The sequence below is a fragment of the Sphaerulina musiva genome (genome assembly GCF_000320565.1).
Source record: "Sphaerulina musiva SO2202 unplaced genomic scaffold SEPMUscaffold_10, whole genome shotgun sequence".
Taxonomy (NCBI): domain Eukaryota; kingdom Fungi; phylum Ascomycota; class Dothideomycetes; order Mycosphaerellales; family Mycosphaerellaceae; genus Sphaerulina; species Sphaerulina musiva.
The window spans coordinates 1,540,059-1,562,014 of record NW_016017392.1 but is presented as its reverse complement, the minus strand read 5'-3'; the positions used below and the strand labels follow the sequence as shown (position 1 = coordinate 1,562,014).

The following is a 21,956-nucleotide window of genomic DNA, read 5'->3' as shown; positions in this document are numbered from 1 at the left end:
AAAAAAAACCCCCCCCCCCCCCCCCCCCCTCTCTTCCCAGATTCAAAGAAAAGACCTCACAACCCCGAATCATCCATCTCATAAACCCTCCCGGGCCCATCCCAATACCTCTTCCATCCCTCACAAGTCCTCTCATGCACCCCCAATCCCCCAGCAGCAGCACCATTCACAACGCCATCAATTTCAGCCCTCCTCTCCACAAACTGCAAACTCAAGCCAGCACCAACATGCCAGGGAATATGACAATGCATCAACCAGACTCCCGGATTATCCGCGGGAAATCCCAACACGAGATAGCCTCCCGCGGGCATCGTGGCGGTATCTCTTCGAGGGGGATTGTTGAATTGGAGGGTGGAGAGGTCTCCGTTCCAGGTTGAGCCGGCACCACCGGAGCCGAGAATGTAGAAATCGTGGCCGTGGAGGTGGATGGGATGAGGGAGAGCGACGGGGTTGGTGGGGGCGGTGTGGAGGAGCCAAAAGGTCCAAGAGTTGGGTTGGGAGACGATTTCGATGATGTTGGGGGAGGAGTTGGGGAGGGCGAAAGAGGGATTGTTGGTGGAGGAGAGGACTTGGTCGAGAGTAGGGTTTTTCCAATCGATTTGGGTGGCGGTGCCGTCGATGAGCCATTGCACGAGAGAGCCGTTGTTGGCCGTGGTGGTGGTGTTGAAGCCGAGAGAGATGTTTTGCATGGCAGAGGTGAATTGGTCTTGGGGGACGGTGTTGTTGACATAGGGGCGGACGATTTCATCGGCGCACGCGGTGGGTTTGTTGATGAGTTCGGTCGACTGTTGCGTCGGGTCGGTGATGGGGGCTCCTTCGTATCGGATGATACTGAGGACTTTGCCCGCATAGGCGTTGACGCCGCAGTCGCCAATGTCTGCTCGCAGCCAGTAGTTGCCGATGGGTTGGTTGGCGGTGAGGATGATGTCGGCTCGTTGGCCAATGTTGATGTTGACCGATGTGGCGACGTAGGGCTTGACGGGCACAAAGTCGGAGGTGATGACGGTGAAGTTGTGCCGATCGATGGAGATGATGAAGTGGTTGTCGATCCCGATATTGATGAGTCGGATGCGGAAACGCTTGCCCTTGGTCACCTTGGTCACATGGTAGGAGCCCATATCGTCGGCTCGTTTCATCGTTCCGTTGATCAGGGCGGAATCGGGCACCGGGGGCCCTGTGGTACTATGCAGGGCGCGGATATTGTTTTGAAATGCCGTGTCATTGTACCAGTCCGTGAAGGTCATGGTGCCCAGATCCGTCTACTCACGATGGTTAGAAACGAATGCCATGTATCTACAGTGCGGGAGGAGACTCACATCGTAGTTGCTGACAGCAGGCCCATTGATGATGATGCCTCCCGCAACACCGTCTCCGTATTGGGCCGAGTAGTGACTGTGATACCACGATGTGCCGAATTGCGTGCAGCGGAGAATGTATTGTCGCGTCTCACCAGGGGCAAGCGGACATTCGGTGACGCCGCCAACACCGTCGTGCTGTACAGTGTTGAGCTGGCGAAGGCCGTGCCAGTGGATCGACGTGCCATTGTGCTGCAAGGAGTTTTTGACATTGACAATCATCCGGTCGCCCCAGTTCGCGATCAGAGTGGGACCAGCTAGATGTCTGTTAGCACCGTTGGTGTACTGGGGCAATACCAACTTACGATATTGACCATTGACAGCCAGAACGAGCCGATTGAATCCATCAGGAGAAAGAGTGGTCATATTCGTGATTTCCAGATCGTAAATGACATCCCGGCCCGTCTCTGGAAACTTTGCATCAAAGTCAGTGGCAATGGAAAAGCCATTGGACCAGCAGGCTCGAGTATTGGCGGTGTTTGAGCAGGCGGTATCGCCAGACTGCGGACTTCTACGATCCAAGGCGCGATGCTCGGGTGGAATGGCTTCTAGTGCACCATATTCGTTGACGAACTCGAGAGGCTCTGGGACGGGAGTGGCCAAGACTGATGTGAGTAGTGATAACGCTCGAGTGAGAGTGCTCAGAAGGGATGGTTTCATCATGGCGTTTTTCTTTTTGTGAATGAAGACAACTGCTTCCCCAAAGGCTGATTTCTCTGCCTGCTTTGCGGGATCGTGACCTACCTTATAACTCATATTTTCCCATGTACGATGATTCATTCTGGCGCGAGTGAAGGGGAGGCCTCCCTCGAACGGGTCGGACCAAGACAGTCAAGCCGGAGCTGAACAGAAGTGGCCGGTCCGCACGACAACGAGGACATGCGTACGTGACCAAGCCGCCATCCGGCGTGGTCGGGATCACACGATATTGAGAGTGACTTGATGGTGAATTCCATTCTTGACTGCGGCGCTGGCGTCTCCAGACCAGTCGACGAGAAGAAGCAGCCACCAAAGTTAGAATGTGAATCATATCCACTCAGCATCTACTCCAGGGCGAATGTGCAGCAGCGTGAGGATGCTCGAATGCATGAGACCGTACCGAAGGGTTGCATCCCACGCACAGCAGGAATGTATGCATTCTTATCGGCACCAAAGTTGAAGAAGATGGCGCTGTCGATAGCCGTCAAGAAGAGGATTCCATCAGGGAACATTTCGCTGGACTGGTGCAACATCGCGTATTCCCCCTGCTAGTCCCGGTTGGAGATCCGGAGGATGTGCAAGAGATATGTATGTATCCGCTTCCAGAGCCGGATGGAGCGGCGACTTGGGCATGGTAGCAGTAGAACAGCGGGCTTCACCGAACGAGTCCCAAACGATAGTCCATCACAGCGCTGCGGAGGCGTTTCAGTAGCGAGAAGCAAGTGAAAGTGGTGAGTGATGTGTTTCGTCGTCTGACGGCGTACACATGTCACGCTTCTTCAGCCCACCGCATTGAGGCCGGAGAATATGATCGGTTCGGCAAGGCACAAGTATGCCAAGCGTGGATGTATGGTGAGAGTAGCATCGTCAACCTCGATAGCATTGCCAAGAAGAGGCCATATGGTGACTGGTGACATTGAGGCCGTAGTGATTCTAATTTTAAGGAGAGATATAGGGATGGAAAAGGAGGGGCTCTTGGCGCTGCTAATTCCCGTTTGTTTTTAATTGTTTTGTTGACTATCTCTGCTCGCTATTATCCATGTTTCGCCAAAACTACAACCTCGACCTTCCTGTCGCTTTGGATATCACTCTCCGCCGTCTCTGTATGCAAAATGATTCCGGTATTCACGCCCCTTTACATGGACAGAGACGAATCTGAGCGAGGCATACTGTACTGTATATACCGCGCTACTGCACCGGCCCCTGTTTGGCGACTGCAGCAAGATATTGACGCGCCATCTTCGTCTTGGCGGACGAACGAGTAGAAATTGTAGTATACCACTACAATTACCTAATACATCCAGTCCGTCAAAGTCATTCACGCAGAATCTGACCGTTACACACACAAGCGATGATCTTGGCTAGACATCTGTCATTCACCGCTGACATCGGCATGGCAGTGTAGCGAATTCGCCAGGTGAAGTACCTACGCATCAAGAGGATTCAAATGTACCGCTAGGAGGCACATATGCACAGCAGACATTCTGACCCCTGCCTGCGCCATTCATCCTGCATCTACTGCTGTATCACCTACGCTCCACCAAAACACATTGTTGGGCTCCGCGCGAGCCTCCGAGAGAACCTCAGATGGCTATACCGTTATCGCGGATTCGCATGAGCACGAGGGTGGCAATCACAATATGCATCTTCTGCTGCCGACAAGCTTAACTCCTAGTCTGAGCCCCAACTCTCGTCTTCAAGCCTGATCCTCCTCCAAGGCTGATCCTCCTTCACCTCATAGTCGACCAATGGCGCCTGTGGGATGTCTACTGCCATGGCCCATCTGCTGGCAAGACTCCGTGGCCATGGCGGACACACTCACCGGTGGTCCGAGAGTCCCACTGGAGGAGAAGCTCGACGGAGCCATTGTTCGGGTAAAAAAAGAAGAAAAAACTACATTTGATCTATTCTGGTACGTAAGAAGCGATCTTGGTGTAACCATGCCTGACAAGCGACGGCTAGCGAGCTCGAGCCACGATATTGTCAACATGCGTCCCCCGAAGCAACGTTCATTCTCTAGTGCCAACAGCACGCACGGTCGACCAAGACCCTCCTCGGATCCATCGTGTCGCATCGAACATCTCCACGCTTGGCTAGGCTCGCTGCATGCCTTGAGATCGTGCCGACCACGCGAGAGGATGAGGCTCAAGCATCTTCTGCGAGAGGCCGATGATATGCTCATGCGGCGCAGTGCTGGGAGGGACTTGGGCTGAGATGGCATCCCGATATCAGACTTCGGAGGAACTCTGCAGTAGATGACCGGAGAGAGGTCTTTAAGGTCATGCTGGGCGCTCTGCTGCACTTATCTACATCTGCTGGTCTTACTCTTCTCTCGAGCCTCTGACCGAATACACTGCTCAATTCGCTCCTGTCATGATGTACTCCCAACCTCTTCTGCTCCTTGCTGCGGCTTTCACACTCACGGGTCATGCCATTGCAGGGCGAATCCAAGACGCGAGACTCAATCCAGGCGGTGTGCTCAGCCGTCTCAATAGCCGTCAATCTGACGACTTTCCCTACAACGAAACTAGCATCTGTCTGAGCTACGGTATCGATTTTCAAAACGGTGGTTCATACTTTATCGATGTTCGATCGAGCGAGAGCTTCACTGTCGTATCGCAATTCTCCGGCTGTGAACCCGACACAGCTGCCTACGTTCTCCTCGTCGACAATAATACGGGCGATCAGGTGGAATGCTCCGGTGTGGCGACCACTCCAGATTGGACCAACGTGATATCGACTTGTCCCATCGCCAAGAACGAGATGAGTTCGGGGACATGGTCTGTGTTGGTCATTGGTAACAATGGCGATGGCTCACCATATGCGTGGCAACGCGACTTTGAGCTCACTGTCGGTGTTCCGGGTATGTGACCACCCCTATCTTTACACAAAGTGTTTATTCCTCGCTAACTTGGTGTCTAGTAACCTCAACGACGACGTCGACAGTCACTTTTACTGAGACGAAAACACCATCGACTACTGTAACTAGTATGTGCTTTGCAGTAGTCTCTCTTCACGCGAATATTATCTCAGGCTGACATTTCCCAGCTACATCCACCATTCAAACTACGACTTCAGTGCCGAATGAATCCACCATTACCATTACCAAACCTGCTGCCACCAAGACCATCACCATCACGCCCAGGGCCCAAACAGTCACCAGCACCAAATGGCTCACCCGCACAGTCAACACATGGACTTTTACCCAAAGCAAAGTCACCAAGACCATTCTCCCAACATGCACCATTCCCCCTCGACCACCTCACGCCGATCCTCCCTGCCGAATTTTCCCCACCATCATTCCTCTCCCTCACGGCCTGACCATTTCCTCCTCCAAAAACAAACCACGAGCAGCAGCAGCAGCAACAGTAGACCCTCCCTCTCTCACGCCCGAAGAAAAATCCGACCCAACCCCCTCCATCCAAAAACGTTCCCCCGACGCTCCCACAATAACCCTCCAAGCGCCCCTCGTCCTCAATACAACCACAACCTTCCTCTCCCCTTCAACATCCACTCTCTCCGAAATTTATCTCACAACACAAACAAAAACTCTCACCGATCCACCAAGTACAGTCATCAAAGCCTCGGGAGGCACGAAAACGGAATTTACGACGTTACTTCCCACGAAGACGAAGACTGTGACTAGAATTGGATATTCGACGGTGACGAGGACGAGGACGGTCAAAGTTACTTGGACGTTTACGACGACGGGGGATGTGCCGAGGGCGACCAAGACGGCTTGTAGGGAGGAAGGAGGGAATTTGTTGGAGGGCTTGTTAGGCGGGTTATTGGGGGGTTTGTAGAGAGTTTTATCATGTACATGTAGCCATGGACCGAGTTTAATTGAGTGGGAGGTTAGAAGGCTGGGGATACAGTTTCCACAGAGGGAGAGGGAGAGAGAGAATAATACACAAGATTAATGATTCCATGACCTTGTGGAACTACATCGCCAAGTGTATCAAGATACCGCTTCCTTTCTCCCCAGAACACATCAAACATCATCTACGACGTGTATATCCAAGCTGTCGTCTCCAAGCCCGACGCCACTATCCTCAAAGCATACACGCAATACGACAAATTCATTACAATACTGCGTTTCTGTTCTCATCCATGGGCATCAAGTAGCAAGATGTCGTGACACGATTATGGATGCGTTTGAGACTTCTTGGGAGTAGCAGAATTTGACTCTAGCGGTGGCTCGGTGGCAATTGCTGTCCATGATGGTAGGCCACCAGGAGTGCGATATGTGAATGTGTGTTGGCTCGTATGCTCTCCAGTCATCTCTGCTGTATGGTCAAGTGGTCTGCTTGCCTCTTGTTTGGCATTTTTCTGCAAACCAGTCGACGACGTGACACTTGGGTAGTGCATCCACCACTGTTCCCTCTCTAAACTACTGCTGCCCTTACCCCGACTGTCATCCTCGCCGGCTGCACTCGTAGTGGCTTTCTGTCTGACCACGCCACCTCCTCGGGGTCTAGGAGTCGATTTCGAGACGGCCTCTGCAATGAGTTGATCAAAGTTGTCAGGCTTCCCGCCCGGAATCTGGTCTTCAGAGATCTCGACGTAACCTCCATGACCGTCTGGACAAAAGTGTCGAGCTGGCAGGACTTGTAGATCGACAACAGGAAGCACACCGTGCACAAAATGATGATTGTGGACTTCTCGCGACACGGCACGCTGCACGACTTGAACAGGCTGGATAATCTGTGTTTCGTGCGTGACGGCCGGGGCCCAGACCACGGCAGTATCTGTATCCTCGCTGTCCCTCAAGTCCAAAACGCCCTCATCCTGCAACGACTGCACAATTCTGGCATTACGTGCAGCGTTTTCTTGTAGGTATCTCGGCGGCAAGTCGGACGCCTCGTGCAATGGAAGACTCGGTAACTCCTTTTGCAAGCTTGATCTCTTGATGCTCATGTGTCTCGCTGGCGCTGCTTCGGGAAGACTAGGCGCTCTGACCGAGCTGGATCCATCTGGCTTCGACTGCCCGTGATTTCGCAAGTCCTCAAAGCTGGACTTGCGGCTTACGGAGCGATTGCGCCTGTCAGCCTTAGGGCGGACTTCACTCTGGTTGGCAGCCCCTTTTGGTGTACGCAAAAACGTAGATAATCGGCTGCTCGAGTGAGTTCTCATGCTTCTGGTAGAATTCCTCCAGAGATCATCCCAAGTAGGTGGCTCCCACTCGATGGTGGGATCGTGCAGCGGAAATGGTGCATCGTTCGTCTGCTCCAGAGCTTGTCGAGTCGCGCGCTGTACATCATCAGCAGTGACCGCTGGTGATTCGTGGTCCTGCTCTTCGTCCTGGTCAACAAGGGAGGTGGTTGACACGACGTATTCGGGTAACTTAGAGGTAGCATCATTCCCCTGAGTGGTGGATCTGGCGTGGCATAGTCTTGCTATCTTCGGCGGACTGTTCACGGGCTGGCTCTGAACTCGGCGGTGCGAGTCAATGGTGGAAATTCTGGTTCTGTTCCAGGATCCGGTCTTCAACAGAGCTGCAGCATTGGCCAGACTGAGAGAGCCGCGCCTGTGCGAAGGTGGTTCTTCATCCGCGATGAAAGTTTTCTTCGTTTTGGTTCTGCTAGAGGAGGCCGTCGTCTCACTCGTTGCTTTGCTGCCCTTCGTCGAGAAGACCCGGCCTAGCACCTCCTTGGCCCAAGAGGCCATTGAATGTGATAGACAGGCAATTCTGACTGCTCGTAACAAGGCACATTGGTGTGTTGTTGCGACCAAAATTGAAGTTATTCCAACCAAGTCAGCCCCAGTACCCCTTTGTGATTGTTCCTTCTTGATGCCAGAGCATATCACTTGCCCAACGACATATTACCTTCACTCGGCAGGTTGATGCCACGCAGCAACGTGAGCTTCCTGCCACAGTGGCTAGAGGCAGGTACATCTCTCCTATACATCACTCGTCTGCCATCTCTTCCTACTTAGGAATCTAAGGTTCCTCACGACAACACCTCGTCCAAGCATCTTCTTCGCAGCACTCTAAGACATTACAACTCACATACTTTACAATACTCTGACCCTGTAGTCAGCATCACCATGGAAGAGGCACGACATGCGATCGAGGCGTTTCTGGCTCGCAATGGCCATCATGATACCACTGTTCACGAGACGGTGGCCCCAGCGGTCACTCACGAGCTCGTGACGAGAACAGAACATCGTGCAAGTCTTCATGACAAGACTCATTCGAGCGAGATCCGTATGGGCTGACTTGTGGAACAGAATCTCACCAGGGCCGTTGATAGAGAGATTCATCAAGACCATTACCACACCTCGGTGCAACCTATCACGCAGGAGGAGCACAGCGAGGAGCAGAACCACAACGTTGTCCAAGATGTCGAAGAACAAAACTTCGAGTATGGCGATCCCGAAGATACCTCCCGGCGTCTTGCAGAGTTGGATGCAGAGTACCAAAACAGCCGTGAAGAAGTCATCGCAGAGAGCACAACCACGGAGCTGCCAACCATCGAGGGCCTGCATATCCATCACCATGTCCACGAGAGAATTCAGGTCTTGTCTTCCATGTCACTTTCGTGGAAATGTCATTCATGTGATGCTGACTTCTTCGCAGCCTGTCATCGACAAGCGGACATATGAAACACACATTTACCATGTGGTTGTGCCGGTGCGAGAGATCCACCACAACGCAGCTCATTATCATCCTTCTTCTCCACTCGCAACTGTCACATTGGACCAGTTCAAGCAAGCCGGCGGCACACTCAACGGCCGTGAGGAGCGCTACGATGCGTTCGAGGGGGAGCCTCGCGCAGTTAGTAAGGCACTGAGCGGCCAGACCTCCTTTGCATCGCCGGCCACCGGTGGTAACCCTCAGGGAGGACTCGTTAAGTATGTGCGCAGCCGTCCCTGTTCGGGGCACAAGTCCCCCTTTTCGCATGCTTGTTGCTGATGGTATTAACAGCATCCCAGCACCCAACCCGCAGGCGCAGACCGACGATGCACCCGCAGCAGCTCCTCCAGCTAAGGTCTCTCGGGTAGCCACATTTGCGGATCCTATCGCAGCGCCCAGATCTGAGCCAATTCCTCAATCGGAATTTGACCCGACGACAATTGCTTCCCGAACTGCCCCCAATTCTGGCATCTTTCGTCTTCCCACGCGCGTCCCTACAGCTCCCGCTACGAGTCTAGCCCCAGACTCTACTGCGCCTACTCCAGATACCAGTGACTCTGTCCCTGCTCCGCTGCCACGCGCACCCACTGCGCCCCCTACCTTTGCGCCCACTGCTCTTGCTCGAGAACCAACCATTCCCCCAAGTCATCCCCTGATGCGTCCCGCTACTCATATTCCCCGCGAAGCATACCGACAGGGTCTTGGTAGAGCTGGGACTGGCCATGCGCGACCCTCACGAAGCCGACCTGCCGCCAGGTCGCGACGTACTGGCTCTCCGCCGTCACCACCGCCTCCAGCACCTGCAACGCAGTGAATAGTGGCGGACAAGATCAAGAGGCCTTCACGAGATGCGCGGCCGGATCAGTCACACTTGCTGGACTTGAGCTGGTATGGTGGTGGTGAAGAGCATGAGATGGGAAGAGTCCTGAGAAGTTTTCATGAACCTATAATGTGAGCTTGGAAACCTTGGTTGGTGGCATCTGCGTCTTTCAATGTACCGTCATACCTACATGCCTACATGGATGGAGGCGTATAGCATGGCTTTACTCTTGTCGTGCAATGTTCATTATTGTTTTCATAAAATTGTCGTAGTGAGCACTCGTCTTGCGCTGTAAGCAGGTACCTCTATGCCTCTTTGTGACCTGATTGCATCACTGTTCCACAACATACCTTACTCTCAGAATTGATAATCACTCAGACTCGGCGGTAAATCCGCCACTTTGGTCCCCCAATCACTCTCATTCTTACCCAAGGTCAAGACCAATTCTTTGCCTTCGGTAAAGAATGAATGATCAATCCAATTCTTCGTATACGCCTCTCCATTCAATTCCGCCTTTTGAATATAAATATTCTCATAACTCGCATCAAAATTCACATTGCGGATCCTGGCCGTCTTGCCCGTCGTCGGATGCGTAATATTGACACTTTCGAAAAAGGGAGGAATGATGAAATAGACGTCTTGACCCGGATTGGGCGCGAGTCCCATCATGGTGAAGGCGAGAAAGGCGCCCATGGTTCCAGAATCGTCGTTTCCGGGCAAACCGTCAAAGGTGGGAGAGAAGAAACGTGGGACGTAGAAGTGGGTGCGTTTGGCGGAGAGACCGGGACGGCCGGCGTAGTGGTATTGGTAGACGGTGAGAAAGGAGGGTTCGTTGCCAATGTAAGTGATGTTTTTCTCGTGGAGGTATTCGAGACGGGATACGAAGGTTTGGGGGCCGCCGAGGGTGGCGATGAGTTTGGCCATGTCGTGGGGAACGTAAAAGGAGTATTCCCAAATGGAGGATTCGTAGGTTTCCGAAGCGGTGTTTTGGAGACTGCAGGATTTGGTGGTGCTGTTGTCGATGTTGGAGCAGTAGAGAGGGTCTTGGTTTCCCCAGGTTTGGTTCAGATATTTGGGTTGGAAGAAGCCCGTGAAGCCCGTGTCTTCGGTGGAGTTGAAGAGGATGGAGGTCTTGTCGGCACGGAAGAGGTTGATCCAGTTGCCGCTCGTGGCTTGATACTTTTCGACGTCGCCTTGCTTACCGAGTCCGGCTGCAATGGTGGAGATGCAGTAGTCGTTGTAGCTGTACTCCAATGTGCGGGAAATCGAGCGGGTGGCAGTGCCAAATCCTTTGTAGTCAAAATCCTCCACGGGAATGTAGTGGAGTGCTTTCCAGCTGTCCAAGCCACCACGGCCTTGACAGCACCAATCTGCGAACGTATCAGTTCTCCATGTCCCGCCTTCTTTCATTCATGTGTCGTGTCAGATACTCACCATATGGCTCTTCCTCGGCGTCTCGGACCACTGCCTCGTACGCCTTGTTCCAATCGATATTGGTAGATTTCAGCTTGGCATAAGCGTCTGCAATCACCACATCTGCGTTACTGCCGCCTTGAGTGTATCCCTTGCTCAAAGTCATGTGGCAATCCGGCAGCCAACCTTGAATGTCGTAGAGAGTCAGGAGACCTTGGACGATTTGCTCCATTGCAAGTGGATCAATAAGCACCAAGAAGGGAAATTGGGATCGGAAGTGGTCCCAGATGCTATATACATCACGTCAGTGTCGTCAAATGTGCAGGAGTGGTGTCGTTCGTACCAGTAAAAGCTGTCAAAGTAGATTGTGTCCGCGCCGACGACTGGCTGCACACCAGTATAGTTCTGCGGGTTGTGAAAAGTGCGGTAAATGCCTGCACCACGTCAGTCGAAGTATGACCCTTTCCTCGAGATCAACAGCATACCGGAGTAGAAGTTCTTGGTCACAGAATCGTTGACCCCGTTCGTTTCGACGGAGATGGGACTCAACTTCTTCGTCCACGCATCCACGGCAGTCTTGTGTGTGCCCTCAAAATCAAAGTCGGAGATTTCAGTCTCAGCAAGTTGGCATGCCTGTTCACTGCTGATGAAGCTGTATCCCATGCGAGCAGTCACAGGACTACTGTCTTGGAAGCGGATGAAAGCACCACCAGGCAGTGGATACCCGTTGATACCCCTCGAGATCTGCAAGTCCTTCACATCTGCACTGGCCCGACTATTCACCATGATACCAGTCTCGCGGATGGCGCCTCCCTGGAAGTCTGCGCAGAAATATGCAACATACTTGTCTTGACCAAAAGAGGGCTGAAAGCGAGCCGAGCCAGTAATGCGTCCCGAATCCTCCACAGAGATGGTTGCATTGTCCTGTCGTGAGTCGGAGAGATCGGAAAGGTCCAGATAGATGACGGGACTGCCACTATTGCCTTGAGGGAATGTGAATTTGAACAGCGCAGTATGAAAAGCGGTAGTCATTTCTCCTTGCACACCGCTTTGCAGCTTCAGGCTGAAGTAACCGGGCGAAGCTTTGAGGGTCGTATTGTCAAATGGTGTGCGACGATCTTTCTTCGGAAACGCGCAGCCATTGATGTCGTCGCCTTCACAGCTGGCATACGGAAACAATGGGAACAATCCTAGCGATGGACTGCCACCAGTCCCCGAGTCGTGCATGCCCGAGAAGCCAGTAATGTTGGCGCCATCCGTCGTGAAGCCGCCTTGGTTCGAGGGGCTGTCGGTATCAGCGACGGCCTTTGCCATGCCATATGGCAGACAGGCTCCGGCAAAGACATTGCCTAGGACAGTCAGAACATCATCCCGAATGAATAATCATGTCGTTGTTCGCTCCACCTACCGCCGTTCGACGTGCCAATGAGTTGGTCGACGTATGGTATAGGGTCAGTCACTACAACAGCGGCTACCGACTGGGCCGCCAGGATCACGGCCAGAAAGTGAGCCATGAAGAGAAGATTGCGAGAAAAATGGTGATGTTGCGAGAAGGTCAGCCACTGTGCATATAATATGGGGGACGAGGGGGGACGTGTGGCGGCAGCGCGTGAAGATTAAAATCGACTAGAATAGAGGAAGACTCAATCATCCCGGTCGAATGCATGGTTGCAGGTGAAGATGAGGTACTGCCTGTCACTGTCAGTGCTGTGGCTGCGTGGCACATCCCTTCCGTTTCGCGGGCGGACCAGGCAAAGGAAGACACGATGAGTTTAGACTTGCTTTCCGCACGGTAAGTGTCTTGTCCCTACCTCCTAGTAGAAGTCTCGAGTCCCCTCCTGCGTGTTATTATGAATATTGTCCCAGGAAGGTCGTACCAAGACAGGTTTGCTTGCCGCAGATGACTCTTGCTACCTCGTACCACCGAGCAGTGAGCACAGGAACATGTACCTATCTGAGATATTCGGGTAGGTTGTGTTTGTTCGTGTTCGTGCGGTGGTGATCTGTCAGGGATATGCCCAGAAAGAAGTAATTTCCCCTCAAGTTTCACTCCGTGCTGAATGCTTCAATAGAAGTGAAAAGGACATGGTCGGGAACAACGTGTCGTTCAGGCATCAGGCGCATAAGCTTGTCTAGGGTGGTTCTATAGCGAAATGATGTATCCTGATTCCTGGAATCCTGGATGATGAGATCAGCAATCATATTGCTGGCAGCTGCAGCACCAGAGTCATGTGGGAGAGAAGGTTTCCGAGTAGAGCCGAGTAGTAGTAGACTACAGTAGTACTGTATACTCTAGTAGGTAGGGGAAGACGGGGAGTGAGGTCTGGTTTGAACTTTGTGAGCTGTAGGAGGTAATACAGTACGGGACAGGGAGGCAGTGGTCAGATGAATGAATATTTGACGGCGATCCTAATCAAGCTCTCGTTCTACCTCTGACCTAGCGCCGGCATGTGAGGTGGAGGTGACGGTTGACGGGATCCGGACTCATCCTACTTGCTACCAACCACCTCGACGTCAACACACAGACATACACTACCTCCTACCTCCTAGCTGTACATGCGCTGTCCGCTGACTCGATGTGAGAGCACAACCACACAGATCCAGGCAGGTAGACCTATCCCGGGCACACTCAACCCGTGGTCACAGCACACTGCAATTTCTTCCATGCCACAACTGGTCGACGAGATGACTTCTTCAACAGATCACCTTACCACTCTTCCTTCGGAGCTGCTCCAGACCATCGCCTCCTACCTCTTCGCGACCCATGAACCGGACAAGGCCCTGCAAAGCATTGTTGGGCAACGCACAGCCTCCGCACAGCCTCACGATCTCGAGAGCCTAGCAGCGACATGTCGGATCCTCAGGAATGAGGTCAACAATTGGGCATTGCATTTCTTGCTGGAGCACAGACGTATCACAGGATATGCAGCGCCCGAGAGCGCAGAGAAAGCGAAGCCCAAACGGCCAAAGAAGTCACAGCCGAGCAGCGCGACTCTCGGCACGAATTTCTTACGCATCTCCAAGAGCGCAGGACTGCTTTCCTGGTCAGAGAAGAAGTGTGTCTTTTGTGGGAAGACTAGTGCGCGTTCAGCCATCATGATGAATGGGTTGAAATGCTGCAAGGAGTGCGACAAGGTGGAGTGGAAAGACAAGATCACCAAGACAGATGCAACCAAGGAGTATGATCTGAAGGACCACCAGCTGCTTCCACAGCGTCAGAAGGCGGGACCTATTCTCCGCAATGTCTTCAAAGAGCTGGGAATTCCGCGACTGAGATACGGGACATATGTGTGTCAAGGAGGGACGACGACTATGTTTATGCGGGAGGATGTTAGGAAATTTGCAGAGCAGGTGCACGGGGGTCTGAGGGAACATCTGGCGCAGCGGGAGTTGCAGAGAGCCAAATTGAAGAAGACGCGAGAGGCGAATAAGGAGCGAAGGGCAGAGGAGCAAGCTGCTAGGGTAGTTGCAGAAGCGCGAGAGGCACAGCGGAAAGCTGGACTTGCTGCTGCGAATCGTCAAGGCGCCGCTATGGAGATGGTTGAGATCTCGGATGATGAAGACGTGGGAGTGGCAAATGCTATGGATGATGTGATTCTGATTGAGTGATTGGTTCTACCCAGCGATTGGTGTTTCTATGGAGGTCGAATGAGAGGCATGGTAGGCACCTGTATGATTAATGATGACCTTGGGATGATGATACGATGGGATGAGAGATGAGCAAAAGTACCTACCTGGTATAATCATGAGTACCACGAATATTCACTTCGTCTTTGTGGCTGTGTCTCTCACGCATATCGAACAGAAAAGCGATATGGGAGTGTTGTACTTCTACTCTCGGTCCATGTTCTCGTCGCTTCGGTCTTAAGTCAGCAGCTCCACTGCCTACAGGTACCCTACCTTAGTCCTGCCTGGTGACGGCGTTTTGTCTCACGCATCGCAGGCAACCTTGAACCCTTTGCCCATTACCATTAGACACTCTCACTCTCACTCTCTCACTCTCTCTCACTCTCTTCACGGCCACTACATACCACTACCACTGCCCACTCCAACCCCAATACATCCTGTTATCCTTCTTGTGGGATAAAAGTACAGCGTGGGAGGGACGGAACGCTCGCAAAGATTGAGAGCAGCGTAGGGACCACCAGTGACGAAGGTACCTCTGCGTTCTACTGCCACTGCTGCTCTTTAAAGACACTACCACACCACCCACCTACCTGACCTTACCTTACTCCACTCTCTTGTGCTTCACCACTGCTTCTTGCTTGCTTCGCCACCCTCTTGCAACTAAACTGGACGCTCGCTCATATGAAGAGACCAGCAGAGTCTCCACCTCACGAACACCACGACGCCCCCCTCCGACAAAAGCGTTCTCTCTCCGAGCATACGAGCTGCACTCCGACTGCCACCAACGGCACCGGCAACGCCACCGGCAACACCGCCACCATGACCACGCCCATGGACGTGGACCACCCGAAGAAGGTGGTGGAGCAGCTGAAGGAGGCTAGTAATGGCAATGGCGACATCGACGAGAGTTTGTACTCCCGCCAGCTGTATGTGCTGGGTCACGAGGCCATGAAGCGGATGGGCAGCAGCAACGTGCTGGTTGTGGGTCTGCGAGGACTGGGTGTCGAGATTGCAAAGAACATCGCCCTGGCTGGCGTCAAGAGCCTCACCCTCTTCGACCCCAAGCCGGCCCGTATTGAGGACCTGTCATCACAGTTCTTCTTGCAGCCAGCGGATGTGGGCAAGCCACGCGCTGATCTGACTGCACCGCGGGTTGCCGAGCTCAACCCATACACACCCGTCTCCGTCCTCGCAGCAAAGGACCTCACGAGCGACCTGAGCCTGTTGAAGAAGTTCCAGAGCATCGTGCTGACCGATACGCCACTCAAGGACCAGCTGAAGATTGCCGACTTCTGCCACCAAAACGGCATCTACATCACCATCACCGACACATTTGGCCTGTTTGGTTCCATCTTCACAGACTTTGGCAAGAACTTCACAGTCGGCGACCCCACTGGCGAGAACCCTCTGAATGGGATCGTTGCTGGCATCGACGAGCAAGGCTTGGTGTCCGCACTGGACGAGACACGTCACGGCCTGGAAGATGGAGACTTTGTGACCTTCTCGGAGCTAGAGGGTATGGAGGCGCTGAATGATGGCACGCCACGCAAGATCACCGTGAAGGGGCCGTACACCTTCCAGATTGATCTGCCTCAGAATGCGGGACAGTATAAGCGAGGCGGTCTGTACCAGCAGGTCAAGATGCCCAAGATTCTGGACTTCGAGCCACTCAGCCAGCAGCTCAAGAAGCCGGAGCAGCTCATCTCCGACTTTGCCAAATTCGATCGACCTGGCCAACTACACGCTGGTTTCCAGGCTCTGCACGCATTCGCCGAGAAGCACAACGGCGAGCTCCCTCGAGCACACAACGACGAAGATGCGAAAGAGGTGTTTCAGATTACCAAGGAGATCAATGAACAGTCGGAAGAGAAGGCCGAGTTGGACGAGAAGGTCATTACGGAGTTGTCATACCAGGCGCGTGGTGACTTGTCACCGATGGCTGCATTCTTTGGAGGCCTAGCAGCCCAAGAGGTGCTCAAGTCGGTGTCTGGGAAATTCCACCCCATCAAACAGTGGCTATACCTGGACTCGCTGGAGTCTCTGCCTACATCTGTCAAGCGTTCCGAAGAGCTGTGCAAGCCTACTGGGTCTCGATACGATGGCCAGGTCGCAGTTTTTGGCAAGGAATACCAGGAGAAGCTGTCAAACGTGAAACAGTTCCTGGTTGGCGCTGGTGCCATCGGTTGTGAGATGCTGAAGAATTGGGCAATGATTGGTCTGGGGACGGGGCCTCAGGGTAGAATCTGGGTTACAGACATGGACCAGATCGAGAAGAGCAATCTCAACAGACAATTCCTGTTCCGACCCAAGGACGTGGGTCAGCTCAAGTCAGAGTGTGCGTCTCGCGCGGTGCAGGCCATGAACCCAGACCTCAAAGGTCACATTGAGATGCTGAAGGATCGTGTGGCTCAAGACACCGAGCACATCTTCAATGAGAAGTTCTGGGAGAACCTGGACGGCGTGACGAATGCGCTGGACAACGTCGATGCTCGGACCTACGTGGACCGAAGATGCGTCTTCTTCCACAAGCCACTGCTTGACAGTGGTACTCTCGGCACGAAGGGCAACACTCAAGTTGTGCTCCCACGCCTGACAGAATCGTACTCGAGCTCGCAGGATCCTCCAGAGCAGTCCTTCCCCATGTGCACACTCCGATCGTTCCCGAACCGTATCGAGCACACCATTGCATGGGCGAAGGAGCTCTTCAACAACGTCTTCACTGCCCCCGCGGACATTGTCAATTCGTACATCACACAGAAGGACTATCTCGGAACCACGCTTAGACAGTCAGGCACTGAGAAGCAGACTCTCGAGACACTCCAGGAGTTCCTCGTGTCGAGCAAGCCAGAGACGTTCGACGACTGCATAGAATGGGCACGCTTGCAATTTGAGAAACACTTCAACAATTCCATTCAGCAACTGCTCTACAATTTCCCCAAGGACAGCAAGACTTCATCCGGGCAACCGTTCTGGTCGGGACCAAAGCGTGCACCAGATGCACTCGCATTCGACATCAACAACGAATCGCACTACAACTTTGTCCTTGCAGGTGCCAATCTGCACGCCTTCAACTACCACATCAAGCAGAACAGCGATCGTGACTACATTGCGGGTGTCCTCGATCGCATGATGGTACCAGACTTCAAGCCTGACCCAGGCGTGAAGATTCAGGCCGACGACAAGGAGCCTGATCCGAATGCACCAGCCGGTGGCATCGACGAGGACAACGCACAGCTCGAGAAGCTGGCCAAATCTCTGCCACAACCAAAGCAGCTTGCAGACTTCCGCCTGGAGGGCGTCGAGTTTGAAAAGGATGATGATACCAACTTTCACATTGACTTCATCACTGCGGCTGCGAATCTCCGTGCAGAGAACTACAAGATTCAGACGGCTGATCGTCATAAGATCAAGTTCATCGCAGGGAAGATCATTCCTGCCATTGCCACCACGACTGCGCTGGTCACGGGATTAGTCATCCTCGAGCTGTTCAAGATCGTCGATGGAAAGGATGATATCGAACAGTACAAGAATGGCTTCGTCAACCTGGCACTGCCATTCTTCGGATTCTCTGAGCCCATTGCCTCGCCCAAGGGTGTATACCAGGGTGTCAACGGAGAAGAGACGATTGACAAGCTGTGGGACCGCTTCGAGACGGAGGATGTGACCTTGCAGCAGTTCCTGGACAATTTCAAGGCAAAGGGCCTGAGTGTCACCATGATCAGTTCTGGCGTGAGTCTGTTATACGCGAGCTTCTACCCTGCCGCGAAGAACAAGGACCGATTACCGATGAAGTAAGTTGCACTCTTTCTCCGCGCCCATGATGCGCCGATCAAGCTAACAAATTCTGCAATAGGCTCTCTCAACTTACCGAGACGATCTCGAAGAAGAAGATTCCCGAGCATCAACAGAATGTGATTTTCGAAATCACTGCCGAAGACACGACGGAAGAAGATGTCGAGATTCCATATGTGATGGTCAAGCTTGGCGATCGCAAGTAGATGTTCTGCTGTGTTCTCCACACATATCCGTGCTGATGACTGCGATGCAGCAGAAATAGAAGGACGATCTGAATGAATAGCAATCACAATTGTGCATGATGTAGGATGCATCACGTCCAGACTCGAGACTGGAAACGAGCGATCGAGCGTGGATGAAGATAGATAGAGCACGAATGCAAACTCTTTCCGCTCTCGCATCTCTGATCTTCTGATGAGGTGTTGTTGTTTGTTCCAGGACAAAGACAGTCCCGTATCCTTTCTTCCACAGCAAACGATATATCGTATATCATTGAGCCGAGAGACGTCCCTGTCGGATTATTATCTACCTAACTTATATGACAACCACAAGGCGATTATCGAACAGCACATCCTACTACTACCGCGAAACCCAGCCGCATATCTGCTAATAAAAAAAATTTATAATAAACTCTACCTTCTCTATAACAACCAAACCAAGCAAGTCGAGACACAAGACCTTCCCTAGCCGTAACGCGGTTCTTTTCCCTCCCTCTCTCTTTCCCTCCCTGAGAGGCTGAGACGAGATGAAACGAAACGAAACGAAACGAAACGAAACGAATCGATACTACGGGCATGAGGTGTACTTCCTGTTCTCGGTGACACTGGTCCGTCCGATCTTGTACTACCCAAGGTAGAAACTATAAAGAACAATTAACAAGAGCAACGGACAAGAACTACAAGGCGATCAGAATAGACAGATATACGAATATACAGAATCTACTGGATCGGAGATGACAATTTGTCGCTGGACCTGTAGCTGCACCTACCATATCAGCACAATTACCTGTACCTCCTACCTTAGGCTGTCGTCGAGGATCTGACTCAGGCTGAAACTGTTGCTGAAGATGAAGAAAAGACGGAGATGAAGGCTAAACACTCCAACAGAGAGAGATTGTATAGTAGCAGTAGCAGTAGCAGTAACAGCAGTAACAGCAGATGCTCGGCCTGGCCTATAGGACAAGCGGCTGGACGAAGGGAAAGGGAATATCGATCGACAAGCTATGCTGCTTGAAGAATGACCGCCCGAAATGGGACTTGAATTCAAGGCTACATCGATGCTCATGGACGGATCCTACAAGCAGCACACAGCAGAACACGAGCATGAGTATACGCACGATCACGAAGGTCTGATAACTCTCTCTGGACGGAACTCGGACATCCATATATAAGAAAGAGTTTGGTTAAGGACTTAGCCCTTTTTTCGAGTCCTGATCAGCCCAGGGAAATTCGCTCTCTCCTATCTATCGCTGAAGCCCGAGTCTGTCAACCGGGGGTATCATGCCGGCTACCTATTCAGGAGGAACCTTACATCGGATGCTCGTGGAGTTATACTACCTACTTATAGTACCTGGTACTCTACTATAATGCCCAGGAAAAGACTTACTAGAATTATAACAACGATTATTTCCGAACTATACCGACTTCAACTTCTCAGAGGATTCCAACGCGATTCTGCAGCAGGTATATGCTGGTGGAAAAATGAGGCCGCGGCAAAAGTCAAGAAGCTGTACAGTACATGATGTATTACAGCAAAAAGGAGAAATATGGGCGCATACCATATGAAGACCTTGCCTGCCCTTGTTCGCAGAAGCCGGTATTATTAGGGGTCTCGAAACATGACGGACATCGTACACGTCTCGCGCCTAATGGTCCGTATTGCATACTAATACGGAGACCCTATGAGCCTTGAAGAAGCCCAGGTAAACCCGCGAAAGACTTGATCAAGGGCCCTTTTTGGAGTCCTTATAAGCTCAGACGGGCTTCCTTCGCAAAGTTCTTGAGTCTTCGAGCTCGAGGAAAAGTGACGGTCTGCTGTCAAGATGGATGCTCCTCCCAAGATGGATCCTCATGTCGGATTGTTGTAGAGTTGCGTTGGCTGGCCATCCAAGAACAAGGAAAACAGCAATCGCCTCCGAGCCTTCCAAAGCGGAGTGTGGAATATGCCTCCGTTGCCTGGAGCATATATGGAAGAGCACTAGCCCTGCGCTGAATCAAAAGTGCTTGACAACACACCTTCTGATTGGTTTTCTACACCAGAATTCGATTCCTCCGAGTTTCCGAGCCAATTGAGTCAAACCTCGCCATTTCCAGCGGCTCGACAAGGTCCTGCTGCATACGCTGTAACCGCAGAGGTAGCGCAGTTCAACGCAGCGTTTGGTATACCAGTTGAAGAACAGACTGGACGAATTCGGCGGATTGGGCAGGCAGGGAATCCATACCAGCGATATATACAGTCCGCCAGTACTAGAAAACGACGAAGAAACGTAACGGCTGTAGAGCCAATCAGAAGACAGAGATATAGGGTCAACAGTAGCAAGTACCTATTGCAGAGACATCGGCAATCGCGTTTTTGGCTTGAGTAGAGTTTGATACGAATTTTCCTTCCGAATGCAGCGATAGCAAGTAGCAACAAACCTTCGTTGCTACTTAGCTATGTCTACGGGACAGACACACGGGTAGGGGAGGGTATATTGAGCGGCTGGACGGGTGCATTTCAAACAAGGCGTTAAGGCAGAGCTGAGGGCCGATTGGACGGTGCGTCGTCGAGTCGCTGGAGGCAATGCTTGAGATTTTCGAGGCTACGGTTGTTAATGGACTCGTAGGTGATGAGATCGTTGAGTATATGGGGCAAGGAAGGACAGCAGTGGCTATCTCGCCTACGCTGTGTAGAGTATAGTCCAGAACTCTGCGTATAAGCCGGATCAGTTATAAGAGCACAAGCGAACACCCACGGCTTATAGCTTTATTACATACTCCACTCTACTACGATCGTTGCTTTCACCTTACCTGCTGATACTGCTACCTTTGTCGGCCGCGGCCATTCCTGCGACCCACTCGTCCCTATCTGACGACACCCCCTTTACCGCGGAGCCACGCCGCGACCTACTGTGAGCCGAGCCTATCCGATCGTCCACCCGAGGACGGTGATAGGAGAGAGGGCTTCACGGTGATAACGGTATGTGGAAAGTCGATGAGAAAGTGTTTTCGCCGCAAGAAGGGGCACCACGGCTGTGAGAGGGTCGTGGACACCAATTCCATCCGGCAGACGCGGCACGTGCGTCTGCTGCGCGAGCAGTATGAGGCTGCTCCGGCATGCGCACGATCGACGTCCTTCTTCTCATTCTCAGCAGCCTACCTAATGCAAGCCTCAAAGCAGCCCTGGATGGATGAAATTTCCCATCTTCCAAGCGCCGCCGATCCCACACAAATGGGACCCTGGTTGGTGTCCTGCGCTGAATCATAAGTGCTTGATAACAGACCTTCTGATTGGCTTTCGACGCTTGTTTGGCTCCGACGAGATGGCGACGTGTAATTTTTCTGGCAGAGGGCGTTGGCGCGGGGCTTGGAGGGGTCCGATTCTCAGGGGAGGGGGGGCGCTCATTTTGGCC

General features: G+C 52.6%; 7 protein-coding genes across 7 annotated transcripts; 4 read left to right on the top strand and 3 right to left on the bottom strand.

Moving 5' to 3' along the window:
* Nucleotides 1-56: 56 nt before the first annotated feature.
* SEPMUDRAFT_136047 (laccase precursor) lies at nucleotides 57-2,015 on the bottom strand (the record flags this gene model as incomplete). Its single annotated transcript, XM_016902751.1, has 3 exons — nucleotides 57-1,259; nucleotides 1,317-1,612; nucleotides 1,661-2,015. The coding sequence occupies 3 exons, from the start codon at nucleotides 2,013-2,015 to the stop codon at nucleotides 57-59; spliced, it is 1,854 nt and encodes a 617-aa protein (XP_016757838.1).
* Nucleotides 2,016-4,586: 2,571 nt separating this feature from the next.
* On the top strand, nucleotides 4,587-5,818 carry SEPMUDRAFT_16084 (uncharacterized protein; the record flags this gene model as incomplete). Its single annotated transcript, XM_016907911.1, has 3 exons — nucleotides 4,587-4,917; nucleotides 4,977-5,042; nucleotides 5,103-5,818. Coding segments are annotated over 3 exons (1,113 nt in total), but the record flags the coding sequence as incomplete, so codon positions are not given.
* A 379-nt stretch (nucleotides 5,819-6,197) lies between these two features.
* SEPMUDRAFT_120549 (uncharacterized protein) lies at nucleotides 6,198-7,721 on the bottom strand (the record flags this gene model as incomplete). The annotated part of the gene is made up of 1 exon (XM_016901616.1): nucleotides 6,198-7,721. One exon carries the CDS (start codon nucleotides 7,719-7,721, stop codon nucleotides 6,198-6,200), a length of 1,524 nt encoding a protein of 507 aa, XP_016757836.1.
* Nucleotides 7,722-8,102: 381 nt separating this feature from the next.
* Nucleotides 8,103-9,505, top strand: SEPMUDRAFT_120548 (uncharacterized protein; the record flags this gene model as incomplete). Its single annotated transcript, XM_016901615.1, has 4 exons — nucleotides 8,103-8,262; nucleotides 8,323-8,573; nucleotides 8,635-8,909; nucleotides 8,983-9,505. 4 exons carry the CDS (start codon nucleotides 8,103-8,105, stop codon nucleotides 9,503-9,505), a joined length of 1,209 nt encoding a protein of 402 aa, XP_016757835.1.
* Nucleotides 9,506-9,747: 242 nt separating this feature from the next.
* On the bottom strand, nucleotides 9,748-12,438 carry SEPMUDRAFT_166346 (glycoside hydrolase family 92 protein; the record flags this gene model as incomplete). Its single annotated transcript, XM_016908222.1, has 5 exons — nucleotides 9,748-10,881; nucleotides 10,946-11,214; nucleotides 11,268-11,358; nucleotides 11,410-12,273; nucleotides 12,333-12,438. The coding sequence occupies 5 exons, from the start codon at nucleotides 12,436-12,438 to the stop codon at nucleotides 9,869-9,871; spliced, it is 2,343 nt and encodes a 780-aa protein (XP_016757834.1). The 3' UTR covers nucleotides 9,748-9,868.
* A 1,022-nt stretch (nucleotides 12,439-13,460) lies between these two features.
* On the top strand, nucleotides 13,461-14,659 carry SEPMUDRAFT_151636 (uncharacterized protein). The gene has a single exon (XM_016906943.1). It carries the CDS (start codon nucleotides 13,481-13,483, stop codon nucleotides 14,531-14,533), a length of 1,053 nt encoding a protein of 350 aa, XP_016757833.1. The 5' UTR covers nucleotides 13,461-13,480; the 3' UTR covers nucleotides 14,534-14,659.
* Nucleotides 14,660-14,922: 263 nt separating this feature from the next.
* On the top strand, nucleotides 14,923-18,737 carry SEPMUDRAFT_151635 (ubiquitin-activating enzyme E1). Its single transcript, XM_016906942.1, has 3 exons — nucleotides 14,923-15,080; nucleotides 15,241-18,342; nucleotides 18,405-18,737. Exons 2-3 carry the CDS (start codon nucleotides 15,371-15,373, stop codon nucleotides 18,547-18,549), a joined length of 3,117 nt encoding a protein of 1,038 aa, XP_016757832.1. The 5' UTR covers nucleotides 14,923-15,080; nucleotides 15,241-15,370; the 3' UTR covers nucleotides 18,550-18,737.
* Nucleotides 18,738-21,956: the final 3,219 nt, after the last annotated feature.